The following is a 26,398-nucleotide window of genomic DNA, read 5'->3' on the forward strand; positions in this document are numbered from 1 at the left end:
GGAGGATTTGTGCTCTGGATGAAATGGTCTCCTCACACCAAGTCCTGACATATGTTTTATTCCATTTGAGTGAATAAAATTTCTCTATTAGGCGCAATTCATGCGTGTTTTTCGGGCATTACTCCAACAAAATCTCATGGAGATTTTGCGCCTGCGAATTTCAGTGGTATCGCAGAGAGTGTTGCATCTGGTTTCAACCTGTCGAATTTCAATTTGCTGCTGCACATCCTGAGCTTCTCTCTGTATCGCGTGGAAGTCTATTGAATTGGTCAAACAACAATTGGCCTCGCTAGGTTTTTGCTATGATTTTTTCCCTATCTCTCTATGGCTTTTCTCCCTAGTGGAACGAAAATATCGTGGCGAACCAGGAAAATTGGGAGATTTTTTTTTTACATGTGTGCTCAATTGTCAGTTTGACAAATAAACCGTCATGAGGTGCAGTTGAATATAAATTCTGCATGGAGTTCCGGGTAGTTTTTATTAAAAAGTTTTGCTACTACAGCGTGGGCACTAATTATAGGTCCACTGCAGGTATCCGGGGGTAGGTAGTCTGGGGCAAAATCAAAAAATATCAAATATGGCGTTTGATTGCCTATCCATTGCCAAAACAAAACCCCCAATATGAGGCCCCTCCGCCGGATCCTAGGGATTCTAGGGAACTTTATCACTTTCTGGGCTGGCACTAATTATAGGTCCACTTGGGAATTTTCACTATATCTTAGCGAAAAAAAATCGGAATATTCTGAAAATCATAAGGATCCTTCATTTTGAGCCCAGAGACCATTTACCGTCGCCACACCCCGCCTCGGTCCTCCGTGGACCGCACTGTTAAAAGTCTTTGCCTAGTACTACGTGATCGCCCAATATGGCTCCTCCGCATTGGGGCGGGGGGCCCAATGGCCACAAACTCCTTCATAGGGCTTGATTGAAGCCTCTTGACCATAATTGGGATTTCTGGCGCCGATACCCTTTCTGAATCCTGGCCTTAAGCACTTCTTCCAGGGTCTTTTTCTGCTTCTTCGGGCCCAAACCACCCCAACCCCCGGACCACCCCCAATGAAATGGGGCGAAAAGTTCTTGGGACACTTCTAGGAAACCCGAGGACCCTAGATCCGGGGACTGGTAGCGCCTCGAAGGGAGCGCCACACCGTGGAATGAGACCCATTCGAAAACCACCTAAAAGTGTATGGTTTTTCATTGAATTTCAACTGGCTCTCGTTCTACGTTAGGGCGCTCCCTCCGAGGCGCTACCCATCCCCGGATCTAGGGTCCTCGGGTTTCCTAGAAGTGTCCCAAGAACTTTTCGCCCCATTTCATTGGGGGTGGTCCGGGGGTTGGGGTGGTTTGGGCCCGAAGAAGCAGAAAAAGACCCTGGAAGAAGTGCTTAAGGCCAGGATTCAAGGCTGGTATTGGGGTCAGATAGCCCAATTATGCTCAAAAGGCTTCAGTCTTGCCCTATGAAGCAGTTTATGGGCATTGGGCCCCCCGCCCCATTGCGGAGGAGCCATTTTGGAATATCGTGTTATGCAAGGCAAAGACCTTTAACAGTGGGGTCCACGGAGGACCGAGGCGGGGTGTGGCGACGGTAAATGGTCTCTGGGCTCAAAATGAAGGATCCTTATGATTTTCAGAATTTTCCGATTTTTTTTCGCTGAGATATAGTGAAAATTCCCAAGTGGACCTATAATTAGTGCCAGCCCAGAAAGTGATAAAGTTCCCTAGAATCCCTAGGATCCGGCGGAGGGGCCTCATATTGGGGGTTTTGTTTTGGCTATGGATAGGCAATCAAACGCCATATTTGATATTTTTTGATTTTGCCCCAGACTACCTACCCCCGGATACCTGCAGTGGACCTATAATTAGTGCCCACGCTGTATATTAGCGAAATAACTTAGTCGAATGATGTAAAATAATATTTTGGATAGCATTTTCAGAGACATTTTGTATAAGAATCAGACAATCTCACAATTTTCGCCACATTCTGTGATCCCTCATGATTTTACCCTATAATGAGGTTTTATCATGCATGAATAAATAGCAATATTTGATTGTAAAATTCACGTAAATGTTCATCGGAAATGTTAATCAGTGTTTATATTTTTTAATATTTCGATAGTTTGGCTATTGTTTATTGTTTTCGAAATGCAATAAGCGTATTTAAATATAATGTAAATGTGAAAATTGTGGTTGCATAATGAGAGAGAGACAGACAATGTGGGTGGCAAATTTTGCGTGGCAAAAGTGCTGGTGGAAAAGTTCATTTCACAAAAAGCAATAATGCTGGTTTGATTTGAATGTGACCAGCTTTTCCACTTCATTGGATTTTTCGGGATAATTAGGAAAATGGTGTCATTTACAAAGTGCAAGTTTATTTCTCAAACAGGGGTATTAATTTGGTTTTATACAATCTGGATAAATTAATTGCTCTCAAATAGCAGCTGAGCATTCGATTACCTTTGGTTGAGGTTCAGAGTGTATTAAATGTACACAATATGAAAAGCTTTTTGGCACAGCTTTGTTGTACAGCGGTACAAGTGTGGTACTTATGTGAGGAAGCGTGGAACTGTGTCTGTATTAATTCATATGCAGTTTTGCTATGCTGGGGAGAATCACAAATGTGGCAATTTATTGTTTGGTGAAGGATTATATGGCATATGGGAACAATGTAATGCATGTTTCCGACTGCATTTTGGCCCCCTTTTTAACTCTCTCTCATTTATGACAAAATGCTTCCAATTTTGAATGAATTTCCATCGTATAAAATCGATCTGACCACGCGTATATACTCTGTTATACAACAGTGTTAAGAGTGAGAGAACAGAAAAAAGAGTGTGTGGAAATGTATATTGTTTACTGTGAATTAGAAAATAAAATTGAATTTATCAATTTTCGTGCTGAATATAAAATTTGAAAAATTTAACTCAATATTACGTTTTCCCTCACACTTTTTTTCTCTCCAAGTCTCTTGCCAAATTGGTTAGATTAATAATTGAGTATTAAGGATGAGAGAATTTCGTGTTGAATTGAGTTGCTTTATTGTATTCTTTTCATGGAAAAAAAATTCCTCCTCGCTTTTATGCAATTTCCCAGCTTTTGCAAATATAATATTCCAAACCATTCAGAGGAAGGAATCTTCCGCTTCTACTGAAAAGAATCCATTTCATCTGACACACTCCATTGCTTAAATATTCAATATCAATTGTATTAAATGGTTTTACAGATGAAAATGGCAGTTTTCCACTATTTTCTCTCTATTTCATGCAATTCTCTTTTATTGTTTATCTACCATGTGTGTGAGTGTGTTTGTGTGTGTTTCTTGCGAGGGTGGGAAGAATTCGCATGATTTCTTCTCCCAATGGACACTTTGGAGTCTTGTGCAAATGATGGGGACATGATAATAAATTGTGTCATCATTTTACACATACACACACATGCGCGCAGAAAAGGAAGGAAGAGGTGCCTTTTGGGGGTCACTAGAGTGTCGAAGTGTTTGTTTGCACAAATGGAAAATCCTCCCCAAATGACCCATCATTACCCATATCGTGGAATATCATCCACTTTAGACTTGCCTCTTGTGGGAGTTGTCAATGTCCCTTGGAAGAATAAATGTAATCTTGCAACTTTTATTATGTATTGTCGAAGAAGAGCTTCTCCTCACTTTCATTCTTTCTGTATGTGATGTAGATGATGGCGAAGTGGTGGAAGGAAGATTGAGAGAATGGAGCGGAGAAGAAGAAGAAAAAAAAGTGTTAGAGTCACTTGAGAAAGTGTCTGTTTCTTTAGGGGTGACAAAAATGGTATGTGGAGTCTGAGTCAACATATTATGTGATTTTTACCATCAATTCAACACTGTTCAACATACTTAGAAGAGGGATTTTCTTTGCACTTTTCTCTGGGTGATTTTTACCAAACACATTTGGCCTATTGCAACATGTTGTGAATCGATATGATTATTTTACCACTTTTTGGCAAGCATTTTCTCACAGTGTGAATGTGGCAAAAGACTAGGAAGATGACTGTGAAAGACCATCCGGATCAACCAAGAGTAGATTCTGCAAACATGAGATAACATAAGATTTTCTTTCTTTTCTCTCATGTGATGGCATTTCTAGTTGGGGTGGTGAAATCGAATTCCACAAACACTGATGGGGAAGAAGAGAGAAAATTTCTCTCTCAACATGGTATGAAGTTTTCCTTGAATTTGGCAAGATTTTCACACAATTTAATTCGAAATACACTCAAGTCTTTGCTGGCAAGCAATTTTCCACACAGACTTTTATGGACTTCTGGCAAAGGAAAGACGTAAAAGTGCATGGTTTGTAATTAAGCGATTTCACCAAGTTGGAAACTACGATTTTCACCCTTAATTTCCGCCAACACTTTCCTGTGTTTGTGTGTGTTTGTGTGTTGGGTTGTCGCTGAGGCGTAATTACGAGGGAAAATGACATAAATCATCTTGAGATTGATAAAGAAAAAAAGAAAAACAAATAAATTCCAGCACGAGAAAATGAGGATTTTGCAATGTTGGAGAAAATGGAAATAAATCATTGTTTAATTTTGCAATTTCGGCTGGAATTGTGATGAGAATTTAAGAGGATGTCCTTCCAAGAGAGAAAGAGAGAAAGATCATTTTCTGTGATACAGACGCGTTCTGAGATGCTTTTCTTTCCCTTCGTCTATCAATATTTGCTCAGTCAACTTTGCGGGGTGAGTCTTTTTTGCGCATGAGAAGTGACTCTCGAGCTTTTCTCGCCATCAGGAAGAGATGTGAGAAATGTAATATGCAGAAAAAGAAGGATCATTATGTGAAAGAGGATATGTGTAAGAAGAAATTCTTATAATAATGGCATAGATGAGAGAGACAGAGAGAATTCCAAGGAGAATGTGCAACTCTGAATCCATAAATGTTATTTTTAGTACATCTGTCTTTTCTGATGCCTTTTTGCCCAATTTATACGGGTGTTATTGCTTTTAATGTGTCAAAATTGTGTGTTTTCTCTTGGGATTTTAATTAGGTGACACTCAAATACATCATGACACTTCCTCTAAGCTATTTTATCGCACTTCTTTTCACTCAACTCCCATGTGCACAACTCTAAGGCGGGCCTGAATGCACTGAATTCCTCGCTGGCTTTCTCGTAAAATCTTGAGGAAATGTATTTAAATTTTTCACCACTTTCTGCAATTGTGTCGTACAGACAGAAGCGTGCAATGCGTTATTTTGTTGTCAAAAAGATAATTTGTGGAAGATCAGAAGCATTAAAGAAGGTTGTAATCAAAATGTTGTTCTAAAGCGATGCAATTGTATAAATTGTGTGATAATTTTCCCGTGATTTATGGGCGGAAAGAGTGACCAATTCATCTTAATTAGCATCTGGAAGTGGGTTCAAAATGGTCCTCTAAATGTCTGTTGGGGGGCTGTAATGTGGAGTGGTTTTCACAAAGTGAATTATCTCATTACATCTTCTAATTTATTTACACGGAATTGTGATTAAATTAAACCGACGCGTAATTTATCAGCATTGGTTGGCAATTTATGTGATTGAATGTGAAATGGTGATGGAGTCATTTTCAAATAAAATGACCCGAGGGTGGATTTTTTCATTTTCGTGTGTGTGTTTCTCATGGTGTAAATATTTGAAGAGAATTGGAGAATTTTTCCTGTGTTTTTTGATTTATCACTCAAATAATTCCAGATGCGCTAAATTGACTCGTGTGCGTATTTGAATGCCTCCGCGGAGGTTTGAAATTGTTTGGCAAAGAGAAAATAATAAATAGAGTAAATAATTTGAAAATAACACTCATGGCTGGATTTTCGTGTGATTGAATGGATGCTACAGCTGTTTGGTATAGCACACCATCATATCCTACAGTCGCACTGTGACGATGGATGGATGGAGAGAGAAAAATTATGGTGTGGCGTCATTCTCAAGAGGAGGAATTGATGAAAATATTCACATGAAAGGAGTGACAGTGTATTGTCGAATGTCTAATCTATACATATTGCTCTCTTCTCTCTCTCACTATAGAACTACATATAATTGATCCGCAGAGCTTCGTGTCAGTTGGGAAAGAATCTCATGGTTTGATGCCTGTGTGAAGCTCAGAAATTCATGACTTAATACTTTTTATTTATAGCCCCCGTCAGTGTTTCATCTGTGAAATTTTGCCTTTTACCACTGAAAATCCTCGGCGTCTCTCACACCATATGCAATGCTATATTGTGTGATGTTTTCAAGTTTTGAGCGGGAAATTGGAGCGAACAACACCACATGGAAAATTTGCTTGGTGGCTCTCGTGTCACGGATAAATCAATCAAATATCACGTGTATGTGTGTGTGTGTGTATTGCGAAATATTTCTCAAAATTGCCATCAATATATATTCTTCTAAACTGGATTTGTGGGATTGAAAGAATTTCTGGGTGTGTGTGTATGTGCACTTTACATGGGAAAATGCGTGACTTTCTCGTGGGAATCACTTAAAGAGGATAATTTATGGGTGATTTGCCACGATAGGGAGGATGCTTAAGAGTGGAGGAATCTCCAAAAAAAAAAAATGTGTGAGGGTGGAAAAGTGTGAGAGAAATGACAAAATTCCACTTTTTGCAGTTGTCGTCTGTTATCGTTTTACACCATTCACACGCATTTTCCCCCTTGGCATTTGTCACAACACACACACAATGAGAATGATGTCGAATTAGTGGATGAGTGTGACAATCCATTTGAAAAGCTTCCACTATATTTTTATCCCTGGTGGAAGCTTTTTTACTGCCATGTTTACACTTCAATTAAATTCCATGGAAAATGGTTTATATAGAGAGGGATATTATTTCGCACTCGTGTTTTCCACAGGATGCTCAGTCCTGGGGCGAAAAGCTGTACGCACCCAGGCTTTTTATTGCTGCAAATCCATATTGATTTTCCTATTAGGAGTTATTTACTCAAAGAGTGTTAAGGCGATATGTGGCTATATGTTGCCAGCAGGAAAACATGCATTTACTGATGCAGAAGATAGTGCAGATAAAATTACTGAAGAGATATTGAAAATTAACAAAGAAGAGCAGTTTAAGGCATTTAACACCAGAATTAATTTGATTAAAAAAAAAAATCACGATAGAGTTAAATTTTACACTATTTCCTAAATATTTGTAGAAATGAATTTTCATGATCTCAATTGCCACTCATCCTTGGTCACATTTGCCCAAGGATTCATTGACAAAGTTTATTGTTGTTGGGCAAACTTTCAAGAGATGAGCTTCACAATATTATACATAAACTTTGGTGACACTTTTGACTGACTCTGACACGATATGATATTGAAGATGAGTGAAAACCCAGTAAATTATCTCTTATAGACAACCTGATTGTTGATGTTTATGGTAATTTACGGGTTTTATTTTTAGACCATGTATTTTTTTCTTCATGGGTGAGGCAAAAATTAACATAGTCTTCGATATATATGTAACTTGTTAATTAAAACACCATGAAAAAGTCGCGCATCTGGCTCTAATTTGAGCATTGCATGCTGAAAAGGTGTTTTTTCTTCCTCTCCTTCCTCTTGTTGTATTCCAGGTTTAAATATGACAAATTAGCCGGACTTATCGTGAGCAAAAGAGAGAGAGAGGGGGTGGTTAGAGGGGGTGGATTTTGTGTGGCGTGAAAATATCGAGAGGAAATGGCACGATCAACAGTCACAACAGTGAAAATTTGTGCTAATGTCATGCTTTAGCAATCAAAGCTGTGTAATCGTAGTAATTCTACGAATTGGATTTGGGGATAAGGGGATGAAGTGAAGGGGAAGGAAAAAACACAATTTTTCGGGTGGAAAATTGTCTCAATTGAGCTCTCAATTTTTTAAACGCCACCAAATGAATGTGATTCATTCGTTCAGCGTAATCGCTTTTCTTTTCTCTTTTTTTTGCTCTATCTATATGTATTTTTGTGGCGATGCAATTGTGGGGAAAAAAGTCAAGTGAAATGGCCCGTGGGGTGGATTTGATTCTTTGCGTGTTTTGTGCACACGAAAGAGTTTTGTCACTAATTGCTTTCTTTCTTTCTACTCTTTTGCAGGAAGTTCTTCACACCATTTCACATCCATACGGTCAAGTGCAGCGCATTGTGATATTTAAGAAGAATGGCGTCCAGGCGATGGTTGAATATCCTTTTAAAAAAAATACCAGAGAGAGCGAGAAACACGTGGAAATTGTGGGTTAATTGTGACAGAGGGGGAAATTTCTCAGGCGAGAGTGAGTGGATTTTTTTTCTTAGACTATTGACTACTTTTTGAATACATTTTAGCCTCTGGCGCTGGGAGGGTGTTTCGTTTCACGATGAACCAGTAAATATCCCCTTATCAGCATGCTTTCCTGCAGAGTCTCAAGTAGTCATCTAGATAAGATTCAATGTAATGCTGGGAGAAATGGCGGGAAAAGGAAGACGAAATGTGAGGCGTTTTAGGGCGATTTTCCACCTGAAATATTTGGTGCAAATTGAAAAATGATATCTCAAACTCAGTGATAAGATAACAGTTTCGCGGATGCTAATGTGCCTAGAGTTAGTGAGAATTTTTCATAATGAAAAAGCTCTTTTTTTTATCAAACACACACCTTGTGCATATATGGAGAGAGGGTTTATGGGGGTTGAAATTAATTGAATTTCACATTGTGTGTGTGTGTGTGTGTGACATAAAAAGACGCATTTCCCAACTGCATTGTCACATGTTTTTGACTCTCCGCAGACGATGTCACTGAGCGCATGCTGCACAGAGGGAGCAAAGGAAAACCCCGTAGGGGGTGTATATAGAGAGAGAGCGCGAGGGGGATGTAAAATGCAGAGTCAGGAGCATTATTAATGGATTATTCAATGGGAAAAGCGGTTGGGATTGAGTTGAACAAATGTTCCTGTGGCGGACTCAGGAAGGTTGTGGCTTTTATTTTCTTCGTCACGACAGCGGAAATAGCTTCACGGGTATTTAAGTGACACATCCGGATGTGTGTGGTGGAAGCGCCAGGAAGCGGAAGAAAAATCACCCTGGCAAACTCAATAATCATTAAATTTCGCAGTCGCTTCTTCAAAATGTCTGCGCGCGATATTTGTTGGGTGTTTTTTTTTCTGCTGTGACAGATCATGTGTGTATTTATCGATACTCTGTTGGGTTCTCAAATATTTTTTCGCCTGACCAACAGTATATATGCTCTATCACGGGGCATATTAGCACGAGGCGAGTGAGAGAGAGTCATAAATTTCCTCACACTCCATATCGATTGATGTCTCCGATGGGGCCGCAATTTTTTGTCCACCGTCTTTTTATTGATTTATTGGTTGGCACGTAATAACTTAATTTCCATTGGGTGATTCTACATGACACCGAGTATTACTTGATTAGGCACCGATTGTGATTGAATGCGAATGGCTTTTTTCCGTGGGCTTTCAATTGACAGAGCCTATATTTGATAATTGCTGCACAAATTCTCTAATAGCCATAATTCCTCACAGTGTGACAGAGAGAGAGCAAACAACAGAGCAAATGATTGTCTCTGCGCGATAAGAATTGACCCAGAAATGTGATAGGCATTCAGTGAAATCTCATGGGAGTTTATAGAACGTGATTAATTGCATTGACAGATAAAGTAATAATATATTATCGATTTGTGCAGTAAATAAGGGTGTCTTTTTGATGTTTGTTGATCTCAACGATCAGTCAACATAGCTTTGAAATATGTAGAAAAAAAATCTCGTTGAAGTGAAGCTTTTTTACTTCTGCGTCAATTTGACTTGAAATTCCTTTTGGGCTCTCAGAACAGAGAATGTGTTCAGACTTTCAGTGAAAAATACAACAAGAAAGTTTTCTTATAGTCTCTCTAACAACACGAAAAATCTTTCAGTGGTTGGAAAATTATCATGAAACGTGGTTAGATTTTCTTGCAATCTCACTCTTTCTCTACTACTTCCGCTATTGGAACATAAGTAGACACATACAAACACGATACATTTGGCTGTGGGTGGTGAAAAATATGGCGAAAAAGCATGTTATTGGTGTGAAAATCCTTTTCCACCTTCTCCAGTAATATTTTGCCAAGAAAACACGGATGAAAGTGTGGAGCAATAAATAAATCCGTTGATAAGGGATTATGAGATTTTGATTTCATTTTGATGAGCAACTCCAAAGCTTTCAATCGTCGTTTATTTCGCCCTGAAAATATATTGCTTATGTATGGAGTGTTTCATGGGAAAGTGATTGAGATATGATGTGTCTCATGGTGGGGTTTTTGGGCTCTTGCGGAACCATCTTTGGGTGGCCTGAATTCCCGCATGTCGATGTGATTAGAATGCGCGCCTTTTCAACCGCTGAGGACGATGATGAGTGAGTGCTTTTGGTTAAATGGGCAAATATTTTGATTTAATTACCACATCATATAAACGTCAATTCGTATGCTGAAGATGAGCTTTTTCGCGCGCTCGGGTCCAAAAGTGTGTTTTTGGGAGACTCCTTTGTCGAATGTATGAATCATGAAAGTTAATATTATGACAATTTTGTTCCACTTTCGACTCATACAGCTTTGAAAATATCTTCCTTAACTTACATATAATAATGCTGAATTCAATCACTCGATGGTGTGCGCCTTCAAGTTGAACGTGAGAAATTATTTAATTGTTTTATTATTGAAATTATTGGACGTGCACATTGCGTTTTATGACCAAATCTCTGCCTTTTATACAGCATAAAATACTCAATGTGGGTTACCAAGCAGTTGTACTTGCAATGTTAGACTCTTTTTTTCTACACACCATCACAATTCATCACGCGACTGTGAGATGATTTTGATACTGGAATTGAACTCTCAATCTTATGTGCAATTTCACTTTTTTTCTCTCTGTCAGAAGATGGTGAAATATAGCATCACTTAATTTTTAATTAAGAGTGTATATAATGCTCCCTTTTTCTCTCTCGCTCTCGCTTTTGGCTATGATTTTTCATTTTGCCACCACTGATGCATAAGTAATCACTCACTCTAATGTGCGATGTTGTGAGAAATTTCCTCCAATTTTCCAGTAAATTTGTCACTTTTTGCGGGGGGGGGAAGGGGAAAAGAAGCAAATACTTTGATCCTTAACTAAAGTCCTGGCACTTTGTTGATGGAAATTGCCCGGAATAATACATTTGACAGTATTGAATCTGCCACAAGAGCCCGTGATAATCTCAATGGAGCCGACATCTATTCAGGATGCTGCACACTCAAGATTGATTACGCAAAGGTAAGATGCTATTGATTTATTTAACTCCTCCCCCAAATCTTGAGTTGATATTACAGGCAAGACGATGAGTATTTTCACGCACTTGATACATTAAGAGAAAAATCCCACCTTTTTTTTATTGTGTGATGTTCATGCGAAAATCGCACTTGTCTGTATGGTTTTCTTTTTTTCCAATTGAGTAAGATTGATTCAGTTGGATTGATGTCACTTGCATTGTGTTCTAAAAATCACATCCCGTGTGCAGATGAGACGCGCGCTTTTGTCGCCCCCCATCGTAGTGATTTCTTTTCTCTCTGGACCATCAACTTTCATTACTTCGTCTTTTTCAACTCTCTGTCGCGCGAATGTCAAGGGGGGGTGGAAATTGCGAAAATGTCTCATGTAGTGTTGGTTGGTGTCTCTCCAATATGTGTGTTGCCTCTTTGCACTCTTGCTCAACACTCCCCTTGTCTCTCACCCTCTCGAAAGGGAGGGCGGGTGAGAAGCTCTCGTAGAACAGAGTGTCAAATTTATTTAACAAGACAGCGTCAGAGACGAAGAGGGAAAGGTGTCTGTTTGTTTGAGGGTGGAGAATGAGAGAGAGAGAGAGAGTGAGAGTGAGTCTCCTTGGCTGTGGGGGATGATATAAATATTTTAGGGAAAAGAAGAGTTTCTGTGTGCAAAGCTCTGCCATAAATTCTACTTTGAGCACCCAAATGCGTACAAGGCAGCCAAAGAGTGGGCGTGGAAGTGCTTTCAATGGGCGAAGCTCTTCCGATTTTCTATTACTACCACAACTTTTGCATTGTGGAGAGGGTGGAAAATTATTGGAACATAATAAATTGCATATCTGGGTTAAAATTAACCCGAAAGACTGATTGTGGATGGTAGATATATCAGGAATATAATTTCCTATTTTCTTGGAAATTGACATTCTATTATGCACTCAATTTCAGTACTTTGCGTGGTTGAAAAAGAAAAACTCCTTAACATGCAATAAGTTGTACAGGAAGCTTTCAGTTTTTGCTACATTTTGCATCATACTTATCACGAGAATAATGATAGATTTTCATTAGTTCTTTCTTCAAGAGGTGCAGCACAAATTGTAAAGTTTATTCACAATTTCCAATTAAAGGCACAGCATTCGCAGATTTTACATCTTATAAGCTGGGTGAATGTGGTTCACTTACTTCTGAATTTATACCTTTTCAAAAAGGTATTCCATCTCTGAACCTTTGCAACGCTAAAATGTTTCCATAATTCATGGCATTCACGCTGTCTTTCGCCTTCACACTTTCTGAAAGCCCTTCCTTTGGCGAATGCACAGCATGAGGGTGGGAATAGAGCGATTCATGTGGGTGTGAAAATCGACTATATTTATCATTACATTAATTATCCGGCAATCTAGTTAATCACCAACAGAAGTCTTGTGTAAATATTTGCCAATTTTGCAATTTGTCATGGCGTCACAGTGGATGATAAGGGTGCGCGCACAAGAGGGAATTTCGACAGTGTTGTATGTATAAATTTGCATTTTCACTATGGCGTAGTGTGAAAAATATCTAAGTTTGTGTTGTCTCTCATATATATTTATTTATAAAATTTACATGTGAAAACAATGAATTTCCACCAAGTGATGGCATTTCTTGTTTGAAGGATGTCTTGAGATGTTCGTCCTTCGTATGCACTGGGTGACATTTTCAATAGTGAAATGTTTTGCAATATTAATTGGCAACTTTAGTCACACTTTGCACTGGGAATTGTGCGGCGGCAGAATGTTGAAAATGTTCATTTAATTGTATTGTGTGCGCGTCTTGCACATTGTTGCCTTGCAGAAGTGGGGAATTCGCAGTAGGAGGTGGAAAAACAGGTGGAAAATGTCGTTTGTGTCACAACTTAAAACTTCCCGCCGCCGAAAAAAAAGCTATCATGTCTAACAAGTTAAAGTGCACTATGTAGAGATGGCTGTTACATGTTAACAATTGTGTGTGCAGTTCTTGAAATGTCTCTGCGTGGTGGTATTTTGCATGTTGTGTGTGTGTGCGAGGAAGAAGGTTACTGTATAGATTATGTGACAATGGAGAGATTTATGTAAATTCCATTGTGATTGTAATAAATTTCATCCCAGGCACTGAATTGGTGGAACAGGAAAGCATCCTCCAAAATGTTATGAGCTGCTCTCAAACTGCTGCTGAATCCAATTGTCCGTTGGGAGGATGCATACACCCAGGCTAATGCACTTCCTTTCGGGCTCAAATGAGACGCTTACAATATTATATATGTTCCATGCATAATTATTCACCAGACAATTACATAAAACATAACATTTCCATGTCTTTTCGCTGCACGATATGTAGTTCATTCATCAAATATAATCAAATGTAATGTGCCTCGAGTGAGTTCCTCATCGTGAACGCCCAACAGAACTCAATTCGACCACTCGTGGAAAATTGTCATACATTTTCCATAAATAGTGTGGCAAATTCAGAGTTTTCACTGAAAAACCCAAGGGGAAAACAATATGCCTTAAATCTGTACACGAATTGTGTGCACTTCCGGCACTGAATCCTAAGACTCTTTACACACTAATTAAAAAGTTACAATAAATGTCTCAAGTTTCCATTTGGCCAAAAACTCCATTTTGAAGCTTTTTAGATCACAAAATTATCACTTATCATTTACCAATGATCTTGAAATTGCTGATTCAGATTGAGAATCGTAAGAATTGAAAGAAGTCCAAAGAATCTGAATTTTATATCTGCGAAAGAAGCTGAAAGAAAAACACCTCCACTTCCTACACTACTTCTACTCATCTGTACACCACTTCTGACTACATTATCTCCCCCTTGGCAAAACCATCACGCTCTTTCTCACTTAATTTCATTAATTAGCGACACTGTGTCATATTTGTATTAATGAATTTGGGAATAAATTAATTTTCAATGTGACAAAAGCGCACGACACCATATTAAGGATGAAAAGCTCTTGGGAATGGGATAAACAATGCAATATATAAATATATTGTGTTGTAATTAAAATAAACAACAGGTTGAGCATTTGTTAAGGAACGAAAAACAAGTCTGTTATTCGTATTCTGTGAATTGTGAGTGTGTTTGAGGAGGAGAAAATGCTTTTTCTTAAATATCATTTAATGAAGCAATTTGTCATTCTGTCTATAATATTATAGAAAAAACCACTCGAATTGAAATGCGTTTAAATAAATTGGAGTGTCTTAATTTTCTCGCACATAACACTGAATCTTTAATCGACGTTTTTGGTTGAAACAGAAAAAATTGCAATTTTGCTACTGTATTTTTATAGATTTAATTAATGAAAATCTTACAATGTCGTGAATTTATACTTTAGAATAATTACGTTTTCTGTGTGATGAAAACACAATTTAGAAAATACACAGTGAAAGTTTTAGATTGCTTTTTCTTGACACTGAAGTAAATTTGTTTTTGTATTTTGATGATAGAATGACAAAAAGTTCTCATTTTGTGTGTGTAGAAATTCTATTTAATCTATAATAACATTCTCAGAATTCCTTCCAACAGTTCTTATGCAGTTTCACTTGTAACCCGGTAACCGAGAAAATAACTTTGATTGTGGGCTATTTCACACACCTGACGGTGAAGAAGAGTTGAGTTACGGGGAGCTTAAGGGGTGGTAAAGGTCAACTTGTACATGAGCACACTTAGTTTTATGTATTTAAATGTGCACAGTGGCTTTTTGTCTGGGTGTTGTTCATCTTTGATGGCTTCTATTTAGTAAACAAATCACTGTGCGTCGTGAAAAATCTCTGTGGTTTACCTTTTGGGGAAAATCTCTGTAAAATTCATGGTCAGAGTGTACCTTTTTTGGAAGGCATATGAAATGGTCAAAGACTGGGATTATCTCAATTGAAATTCTCATTTTTTTTGGGTCTGATTTTCTTTTTCACTTTTCTCCCTTTGTTGAGGGTCACTTTCGTTGAAAATTCCTCCACATCAGCATTCAGTGTGATGATAATAAATATCCCAAAATCTCATTGTGCATCTGCAGAATGAAAATTTTCCAGTCCCGTGAAGAATTATGTAAGAGAATCGAAGGGGAAACAGGAAGAAATTATTTATCCTCCAACTCCGCATAGGGCCAACGATTCACCCTATACAATGTGTTATATTTAAGGGGTGGTATAAACGTGCTTCTTATCGACTCTTCGTGAAATTTATGCATTGTCTCCGGCAGCGGGACACAGAAGAGCTCTGAATACGGAAGGCGGGTAGCTTTTATGGCATTCGCAAAGAGGGAGCGAGAGAGAGAGAGAAGTTGTAAAAAATTACTCTGAGATATCGTCGTGATCCTGCAAATGGTCTTGTCATCATGTTTGGTGTCAATTTTAATTCAATTTACCTTTATTTCGACAATGGCAAGGTGAAATCTTATCGGATTCTCCTTCCAAAGACAAAAAAAAAGAAAAGGAGATTGTCACAAATACAATTTGTAGCCCACAATGATTCTCAATTTACTTCTATCCCATGATTGTTGTTGAGCATTTTGACCTTTTTTCTGGTTGTTCCTCTCTAGTGAATTGAGTCAATATCATTATAAGATAAAAGGCAAAAAGGGAATTTCTTAAAGAGGAGATTTTTTCCCCCCGATTCTCTGACTCGTGTGTGGAATTGATTTTGACAAATTCAAAGTAGTGTGGAAATCTTTTATTTAGTGAAAAATGTGTGAGGGTGGAAAATTCAACATTTTGTCCTTATCGATGGAATTTTTGTCGGTTGAAATGACACGCATAGTTTCATGGCAATTTGTCGTACGTGTGTGTGGGTTGGAAAAACGGAAGTAGAAATTACGAATATTTCCCTTAATTTTCACGATAAAATCTAGAATTTTGATTGAATTGGAAATATTTGAGTGCTTTTCTTCAAGTACTTTTCCCCATTGAAAGTAATTATGCATGGGAAAGTGTATGTGATGAGTTTTCGTGAGGAAATTGCACACTTGAGAAGCGAGAAGAGAGAGAGAGAAAGAAGTTCTTGAGTTTCTCACTGAAGGATCAAAACGGTGTGTGTGTGTGTGTGTGGAAATTGTTGAAAAGGTATGAACTTTCTTTCTCGAGATTTTCACTAAATACTCGTTCCATTCTCATTAGTGCCTTTAATTAATTCGTTGTATGAAAGGAGACTCATTAGGGAATTTATTGACGATGAAGTATTGTTCGTGTGTGTGTGTGGGAGAAAAAGACCCTTTGGATATTTCTTTTACTTCTCTTTCGATGTGAAAATTGCACTGTTAGCCCGGAAAATACTCCTCTTTATACATATAAATGACACAGACAGAATTAACATGTTGGCGTGAATATGTGCCGGACTTAATAAAATTGGCGCGAATTTTGGAGAAACGGAAAAGTTGCAACAATTTGAGAATTTTGTTTCAACATCTGTTTCTGTTTTCCCTCCACCTTCTGTATTTTCTCCCATAAAATTCTCTCTGTCATAACTTTAAATTCATTAATTACTGAGAGCTTTTTGCAACATATTTCAACACAGAGTCATTCATGGATGGTAGTCAAGATGAAGGGATTTAATCTGCATTCAGAAAAATGCACAGCAGAGTCTCGAATGAAGTTTTATTTATTTAAAAAATTTCACTGCCAACACTGTGATTTTAGTCGACAATAATTAACCGAGCTCCGTGACAAAATTGAAACCACTAACGAGCTTTTTTCCCTAATTAAACCCATGAGTTCTGCCCTCCATGTCGTGGTGATGAAAATGCAATTAAATGTGACGATAAAATATGGCTCAACATAGAAAATGGGTGGAATGATAGGAGAGATGTGTCTCTTATGAGGTATTTTGTACTAAAAAAAAAAAGAGAAAATATATGAAACATTTTAACAATGTTGATTATTGATTTTCCAACCACGCAATGCTGGGTTTTTCCCGTTGAACTTCCTGTATAATTGCAATGTAAGAGTTATAATGATTTTATAAACTATGTGCATAACAGCTGCCGCTCCTGTATAACGTGTTGAGTGAGGGAAAATATTGCAATTTTCCATAGAGGTGTTCGCGCTGTGATGAAGGGGGCTGAAAAGCTCGTGCACCATGTGACAAAAGTTGCGTGCTTGTTGCACTTTGCAAAAGCTGGGATAGCAGAGATAAATTTTGCAAGTTGAATTATGATGACATAGTCTTTGAGCAAGAGAAGTGAGTGGAGCGTTTGTTCAAGCTGAGTATCACGCGGTGTTGAATCGATTTGGCAAAGGAAAAGTGATGCTAAATGTATATAAATTTCACCATTAGGAGATGAATTTTTGGAGTCGTGTTGCACACATAAATATTGTAATATAATTCAGCCTGTGTGTGTGTGTGTGGGAAGAAAAGAATGCAAGTATTTTTTGGGGTGGATTTGGATTTTGGGGGTTGTGAAAATTTATACACTCTCATTCTTTTGGCAAAGTGGCGCGCGAGGAAAGAAAGTGAGAAATTGTGTTTCAGCCCCAGATATACGTCTTCATTGCAAGGGATACGAAATTATAGTAATTTATTAGATTTTTACTTGGGAGCAATTTTCTCTACTATCTTCTTTTTTCTTCTCTCTCTCTCTCTCTCTTCATGTACAAACACTCTTGAGAAGGTCAATTTGAGCGGATCGTGAATGAAGTTCAATATGCAGGAAAAGTCAATGAGAAATCCCTCAATATAGAGTCGTTTTTTTGTTCCCTCTTTCCATGCCAATATATTTCTTATTTCTTTCTTTGCATTGCGATTGATAAAAAAAAGAGCTCATGAAAAGAAAGAGAAGTATATGAAAACCTCCCTTACAATTGGCGTGCTATATATTTTTCAGTTCAACACTGAGTGGGTGGGAAAACATTGGTTGCACTTTTTTCTCTGTTCCCTCGTGGAAATTTTTCATCGAAGACTATCTTGGGGTGGAAATGTGTGGTTTCTCCACTTGTCATCGCGAGCTGTGGTACTTGAGAAAATCTCTCTCTCTCTCTCTCTCTCTCTCTCTATTGAAAGAGAAGAAGAAGATTGTCCAGTTGCGCTGCCATGATAATAAATTGCGCTCCACAGTGTTGAGCAATAAACATGAAGACACAGAGTGTGATATGCCATTCCAGTGTCGAAGTGCGGGAATAAAATGTGCGACAAGGCAATAAATGTAAAATGCCTCATTATGGAATGATGAAATAACCGAGGGTGGTCTTGTTGTTATCATAGCTTTTTTCTCTGGCTCCTCGAAAATTGCTCTGAAACGGAGAGTTTGAAAGCACTTCTCATTCGTGATCTTTTTCTATATATGCGGTTGTGTGTATTTGCCCCGTATTGCCTTCTGCAGACGGTGCTTTTTGGCTAAATATTTGATTTATAACCATTCCATGGCTTTAGATAAACATTCCGGCTTGCAAATAGAAATATCTGTTTTGCCTCCCAACTTCACGATGCACCACCACCGCACAGTTTGTGATGGGTTTTGGGCTTTCACGTGCGGAGAAAAATCAGGGAGGAGATTTGGTCAATAATTCAATTAGCTTCATGAGAAAGAGAGGGAGAGAAAGAGCCTCAACATGATTCAGCTCTTTGGTTTTTGGTGAGGCTTTGTGTGGTGATTGAATTAGATACATTGGAGAGGTTCATGTGAATATTTAATGAATTACAATCAATTATGCATTGATGACTTTTCCAAATGTTGTCACATGAAGTGTAGGAGTTAAAAACACCAACATTTCCAATCGATTTTGATGACTTTGGTTAGCTTATTCACTATGGCACAGAATGATAGATTCGTCTGCGAAGACTGTGATGGGTGAATATTGTGTATTTCCACCCTATTTATAAACTATTAATCAGCCACAAGATCAGCCAGAACTAATCTGTGTGCTAATTCAAAATTCTCACCAGAAATGTTGCTGAAATTGATTTGATTCTTGTTCAAATAATCTCACTTCTGAGGCGAATTTCAGAGTGAATATTTGGTCTTATTTGTACCAAATTCAACTATCCAAAGCATGTAAAGCATGTCTTGCCTCATCCACCTCCCCAACATAATTTATGCCATGGCGCTGCTTGGTCTTCTTGGGTACGGGGGGGGGGGGATGTGTAGGAGGACACTTGAAACAAAGTGAGACGATTACATTGCTCAATTGCGTGCGTGTTTTTCAGCATGGAAACACCAAATGGATGGCGCACAGAGTTGATGGGGTGTCAGATAGGGGTTGAAAGATGATACAATCGTCGCATGGAGAATGATGTGCGCGCTTTCTCACGACATTGAACGGTACCTTGAGCAACTCTGGGCGGGATATGAGATGTGGGGTCTTTTGTCTATCTTCTTCACGTGTGTGACTGTGTGTGAATGTTGCCATTTTGTTGAAAATGTGTGCGCCATGCAGTGTTGGATCAATAAATAAAATCTCTCTTACTCTCCCCCGTCCCGTGAAAAAGCCAAATATTTAGTCTAATTCTCTTTGTCTTTTTTTCTGTCCATGTCTTTGCAGCCCGAGAAGTTGAATGTGTATAAAAATGACAGCGACACGAGCTGGGATTTCACATTAACTGGTAAGAAAGAGAGAGAGAAAATAAGAAGTATAATGTTATCTACATTTTCACTGTGACCTCATGTACTAAATTTGAAAGGAAGAGAAAAGGAGGAAAGTGGTGTAATTTTATTGTCATCTTTATTTGTTTGTTCTTTAACGATGACGATTAAGGTGATGAATTTATTTCAAAAGTCTATTTTTGTCAATATTTTCGTTTACTCAGGCGAGAAACAAGTGAAATTCTCAGTTAATTTTACTTTTATTTCCACACATTGTCCAAATGAGGATTTTTTTTACCAATCTTATTATTTTTCTTCTTTTCATTCCTTTTTAATTTACTGCGTGAAGAGGTTTTTGTTTTGAGCACGCTTTCCTTGTCTTCTGGCATGAAATGAAGAGGAAAACAGAAGAATGAAAGCTTGCTCAAGAGGTTTTTGTCTATTATATTTTCCATTGCTCATGATTTCAATAGTTTTTCATAAGTTAATTCGTCGAAGGTAAAAAAATAACTAAAGATATAGATATTTAAAAAATATATTATTGATATGATATATAAAATAAAATACATCGCAAACGATACGAAACGCCAACTTCTATACCTGCAGCACACAGACAAACAACAAATTATCTCTTTTCATTGCATGCAAATCAGACAGATTTCTTAGAAAAAATATATATTTGTATAAAATATATATATAAATATAATTGTAGACTCCCAGAGTTGGAGATTTTGGTGATGGAAATCTCTTGTTAGATTTCAACATTGATAAACTCTTTTTGCTTTTTTGATTTGTTTTTTATCTAATTTGTTCAAAGACATGTTCTTACTTTAATATCCATAAATATTCTTCTGTTACCAAACTCTCAAGCAGAAACTCACAGATATACTGTACATTTAAACGGTGTCTTGTTTTCCTGAAGGGTGACTGATTTTTGAAGAGAGAAGAAAAATGCCTAAATTCACTGCAAAGAGACTTTGAATCGATACATTTTTTTTCCCGCTCAGCACGACAATTTAGAATTTATCTCACGTTAAACTTTTATCTCTGCCACTTTACACTATGGGTGGACATTTAAATAGACATTTTGGAAAGTACGAGGAAAATGCGGCAATTAAAGTAATTATGGAGGAAATGTAATTTTCTCACACTCCATCGCGCCCCGAGGGATGGACTAAAAGTCACTTTTCCCTGGCTGAGATAATACATTTTAGGCGGATTGCAAAATTAAGGCAACAAAAAGCATTTTTAATACAACATTTTATTTGCGGATAAAAAGTAGCTAATATGTTTTAAATTAGTGTCACTGGTTTCAGAGTTTTAATTGGGAAACTTCTCGACTCGACAGTGGTTTTTGTATAAAGTTTGAGAATTGCACAAAAACTGAAATGAAATTTTTAGAAAATAATAGAAATACAATCCCTTCGGGAAAAAGCAAAGACGCATGTTTTTTCCACATTTAATTGTCTCGTTTTTTCATGTTCATTGAAAACAAGAAGAAGAAGAAGAAAAAATTGTGTTATTTTGTGAAGCAAGCAAAGAAATTCCAATAATATAAGTTTTAACATATTGTTGAGAAAACACAATTTTGAAACATTTTGTTATTCTTTTGATTTTCACTGAGTACATATTTTGTGTTTATTTTGGCATTGAAGATTAAAAAAAAAGACAAAGAAAGAGTAAAGAGAAAGACCAAAAAAAAAGAAAATCCTTGTGTATATATAATTTCTCTTCTTTCTCTCGGTTGTATAAAGTATTTGTTCTTTGCCGAATTTATTTGTCTTTTCAAAACACTTTTTTTTGCTCGTGGTCGTGTTGGAAATGCATAAAGAATTTTCTCGATGTAAAAACAAGAAGAAGAAGAAACTTAAATAAAGTCGTAGAGAAAGAAGAAAAGTCCACACAGGAGATGAGAGAGAAAGAGAGGAAGAAGAAAGATGAAAAGAATGCAAATAGAGCTTGTTTGTCTGTGTGCAGGGTTGTCAAACGTGACTCTCGCGGTGGCGATCGTCCCCTGTCGTCTCGATGGGCCCCACGACCATCCACCCGCCGCCCACCGTGAAAAGCGACGTGTTGATCACACACAATCAAGTGTCGGTGTGTCCGTTTACCAAAATCCTCCTCGCTAGATATGTAATGACACACGTCACCGAAGAAGGGGCGTTTCTATCGGTAAGTTTTCTTTGAATCCAATGATAATTTGCTTACTTAATATGTTTTTGTGTCCTCTGAATAAGTTGGGGGGAAAGAGCCTGACTTTATGTGCAACATTTTGCTTCACAAAAATTCTGAGATTCATTCTGAATATTTTGTTTTCCGTCCATATTGAATATCTTACAGTTTCTCAGTATGTTTAAAATGTGTTTCAAACAAACTGTTTTCTGTCTTCTTATAATAAGTCTACAATAATGAGTGTACTGAAGAAGAGGTCTTGTCTTCACTCTTGTGCCAATTTCTTACTTTTAGAGCTTGGAATACAAGTGTATACATATAGAGAGACAGAGGCACAAGTTTAAAACAATTTCTCCATTGGGATTTAATAACATTTCACTCCACATACGTTAGACTCACCTTAGAGAGCTTCATATACGTATGGAGTATATCTTCCAATTTAGCTAAAGTATTCTATTAATTTTTGAGTTTCTATGGCGTCTGACTTTCCTTTCTCGGAATAATTCTCAAGGCAGTTTCAAGTGGAGACGAAGAGGGAAAAATGCATCCACTTGATTAAAAACTTCTCTCAATATTGCCGGTTCGAGTGTGTTTTCACAAGAATGGCAAGGTGGATAGTGGAGAGAGAGAGAGGGGAGAAATCTTAAAAGTTGAGCTGTGTTTTCTTTTGCCTCTCATGCGCCAATGCTTGAACGGAGGCTGATGCTGATGTGGGTGAAGAAAAGGGTGTGCATAAATGAGAGAGGGAGAGAAAGAGAAGTTGTGAGATTGTTGTGTGAGAAAATGACATAAATATTTGCAATGCAAATGAATTTGCAAACTAATGCCATTTATCCTGGCGAATACCTGAGGATTTTGCATCGCAGCTACCGGTAAATTTTCTCGGTTTATATGCGGTTGCATGAGATGAAGTGGAAAATCTCAACAGATTTTCTCATCCCAATGCAATTTCCACACAAGACTTGGTGGAGATTTTTGCTGTTCTCTAAATTACCATGCAACACTTCTTGCTTTGGCTGCGCATTTGCTCAATTGTTCTCTGCAGTGGATAAACTTTTGCTCAGAATATTCCTTAATTTTCTTGATAAAGACGTGTTTTTTTTCCAGACCAAGAAAGAAGATCCCAAAATTTGTTGACAATAAATTTGCTGTTCGTGAGAAGGAGGAGGAGAGAGGGAGAATGAGAGGAAATATTAGATAATTTCCATACTAAATTGAAGAATAGTTGAGTGCAAATGATGCACAATTGAAAAGTTTTCACTCAATGTTTCTCTTTCACGTGAATGAGCAATTGAATTTAATGCACATGAAATTTTGTGAGATTTTTCCAAAGTGTGCCGTCTTGCGCTCTTCATTCCGGAGAGCGCGAGGACGGAAATAGATTTTGAATTAAAATTGTTCATTCAAGTGGAAAAAGTGGCTGAAAAGTTTCCACCCTCCTTTTTTCCTTTGCATTATTCACATGTACGTTTTTCACCATTTTCTCTATACTCAAGAAGTGCTATATAAGCGTCAGATTTTCATCCATGAAGCTCAACATTTGATCCTTTTTGGGATTCACTCGGAGCAATTCACCTCTGAGAAATTGGATGAAATTTAAATCAATTCGTGAATTCGCGTTGGTATTCTAATTTGTTGCATCTCTTTCTCTCTGTCTCTCTCTGCTTTTGCAGATACACTTTGAGTGTGATTCAGTGCAAATTTTCACCTGTAATCTTATCTTCTCCGTCTGCATGTCAAATATTCTTTTCCACTTTGAGAGAGTGCATTAAGGGTAGTTAGAGTGTGTTTCGTGAGATAGATTAAATGACACAGAGTTACTCAAATTCTGCATTTTCTTGCGACTCTTGTGGAATACATTAATGACATATTTTCATCATATAAAGTCAATTTATTCATGAGACTTTTGGGTGTTTCTCCTCTTGAACAACATCTTCTGCAATATGTTGCCAGAAGTAAAACCATTAGGAAGAGGAAAGTTTTTTTAGATTATATAAAGGTAAGAGAATCAGAGGAAGATTGCGGACAAAAGTTAGATAATTGACTTTAAGGAGGGTTTCTTGTTTTTGTTATTTAATTTAGGATTATATAATCAATATAAAATTGGAAAGGATTCGTGATATGTTCAATATTTATTATTGCACATTTTCATTGGATCTCGGGTTTAAAAGTGTGGTGTTTGAGATTCTCTGCATTTCCTTCGCTCTTTTCGCCCTTGTGCAAATGATCTTTCATTCGGTTAACAGCTTTCATTTGTGTGCTTTGAGGGGAGAAAATCGATATTCAGTGTCGGTGTTTCTGCAATGAATTGATTGATGTTTTGTCGCTGTAAAATCTTCACAGATTTCCCAGATTTCAATGTGGTAGTTGTATAAATTTTGCATGATATGTTGAGGTAAGAAAGGACTTGTGATTTGGGAGTGAAAATATCATCGTGCACAATGGTAGTACAATGTTGCATGTCTGTGCAAATGGAGAGAGATTATGAGACTTTGTCATATACATACGTATATAACACACATATGTATGTAAGTAGTGAAATATCTTCTGGTAGATATTGAATGGATGTTCTCAAAGTTTAATGAAGGATCACATATCACTTGAGTTTGGGTAGAAGTATAAAGTCCGCTTTGGAATCTCTGCACCGTACTCAATGTCTTTTTGAGAAATGCTTCTCTATCTTGCAAAATTTACAACTTCGCTTATCCAGAAGTGCGCCCATTCCATGAGTAGGTATCGATATAGTTGAGATTTACACGTGGAAATGCTTCCAGATGCAACTGTCGTGTTCACCATCTTCTCAGGATATAGCGAAGAAGAAGAAACTTTCTCTGGCGGATGCTTTTCCTCAAAACTTCCCGATATATATATATCGGTATGGCGAGACTACATCTCACTAACTGATTTCTCATCAATCATCTTGAAGTGTGGGAAAGGAGACGTTATAGTTTCTCCACTTTCTCTCTCTCTCTCTCCCTCTCTCTCTCCCTGGGGGGTTGTTTCTGGGTTGAGCATGAGTATTGATCGGATGTGTGTATGTGGGATGAATCTCTCAAATTTAACCACCATTTGACGTTGGGTTAAGGTGAAAATTTAATAAATTTGCATCTTGGTGGTTTTTAATTGCTCTTAATGTGATGCACACCACGTGATGCTGATGTGCATAAGGAAGTTAATTCTGTAATAAATTGAATTTCCTTCGTGACTTTGCATCTTCTGCACATTCTTTTTAACATGCTGAAACAGTAAATTGAGGGTATAATTTGTCTGGGAAAATCCCCTTAATTCTTCGATCTTGGGCGCAATCATCAACTGTTGAAGGCTGTGCCTCATGATTTTTTATTGCCACTTGAGGTTCTCTCTCTCTCTCTCTCTCTCTCTGGCTTGAATTAATGATTCCCATTCCCAGCGTCGCAACGTTGAAAAGTCCACCCAGAGACAACATCCCAGCTAGCATTGATCGTGGGTGGGATTTTCCCAACTTTTCATATCCCAGAGGAGTTGGGGGAGTTTTGCCATCCCCCCATGGCAAATGCCTGGGATAGATGGAATCATTGATGATCTCTTGGCAGCATCATGTGACCAAAATTGCTCGGTAAACGATGTTTCCATCACAGTGTCGTAATTACACTTGGCTTATGGGTTTCGGAAAGATGCGAAGAGTGAGAGAGGCTTTTTCTCATCATGTGGCCTAAACTTTGGGCACAAATTGAGGGATTGCAAATTGAAAAGTTTATGTGTGTAATTGTCTCTGGGTGAATATTATTATTTTTTTCTTTTCCACTTTGCTGAGAGAAGATGCTTTTGCATCAGAAATTATGGTTTTGAAGAGTGAAAGTGAAATTAATTGAGTCAGTAAAATGGTTGCACAGCTTAACATCTGTGTATAGAAGAGAGCCATAAGATAAGGGGAGAAGCGAGATTGTAATATTTTAACGATGGGGGTAATTACTCTTAAACAATGAAACTTTATTCGTATTGAGTGAAGGATATAATTTGAGAAGTTTTCCGACTCAAATGCCTTTGCCTAAGTTTATATGTGTGTAGTTTTGAGTGCTAGAGAATTGTGATTTCGATGGTGTTTTGAGAGATGAGTGCAAATAGCAGTGGCGTCGCAAGGATGTTTTAAGTGCCTGCAGAAGGGGAGAAAGAGAAATTCCGGGTACAATTGAAACTGACATGCTACGTCATTGTTGACGAGTGCAAGTGTTGGAAAATTCCTCTTGGTCTGATCTCAAAATGGGGGCTAATTGTTTCCTCAATCTTTACCCATGGCGCGCTGTCTTGTCTTATGGAGTTTAGAGCACAACTCATTATTCATTTCTCAATGGAATTTCCTTGAGTGGTTCGATCTTCGAGTGCCTTACGAAGATATGCATGATGCTCTTATGAGAATCTCAGGAGAGGACTAGAAGATGAGAATATAACCCAGAATCAATCTCATATGAT

General features: G+C 37.8%; 1 protein-coding gene across 3 annotated transcripts in view; it reads left to right on the forward strand.

Annotated features, from left to right (window-relative positions):
• LOC132256258 (heterogeneous nuclear ribonucleoprotein L) overlaps nt 1-26,398 on the forward strand; it is a 72,948-nt gene that overhangs the window by 21,211 nt on the left and 25,339 nt on the right. For all 3 annotated transcript variants that reach the window (XM_059752567.1, XM_059752568.1, XM_059752569.1), the window contains exons 3-5: nt 8,072-8,157; nt 11,161-11,257; nt 19,737-19,797. In XM_059752567.1, coding sequence (XP_059608550.1) covers nt 8,072-8,157; nt 11,161-11,257; nt 19,737-19,797 — 244 coding nt within the window. The remainder of the gene's footprint in view (nt 1-8,071; nt 8,158-11,160; nt 11,258-19,736; nt 19,798-26,398) is intronic.

The sequence above is a fragment of the Phlebotomus argentipes genome, unplaced genomic scaffold (genome assembly GCF_947086385.1).
Source record: "Phlebotomus argentipes unplaced genomic scaffold, Phlebotomus argentipes genome assembly contig_5, whole genome shotgun sequence".
Classification (NCBI taxonomy): Eukaryota; Metazoa; Arthropoda; class Insecta; order Diptera; family Psychodidae; genus Phlebotomus; species Phlebotomus argentipes.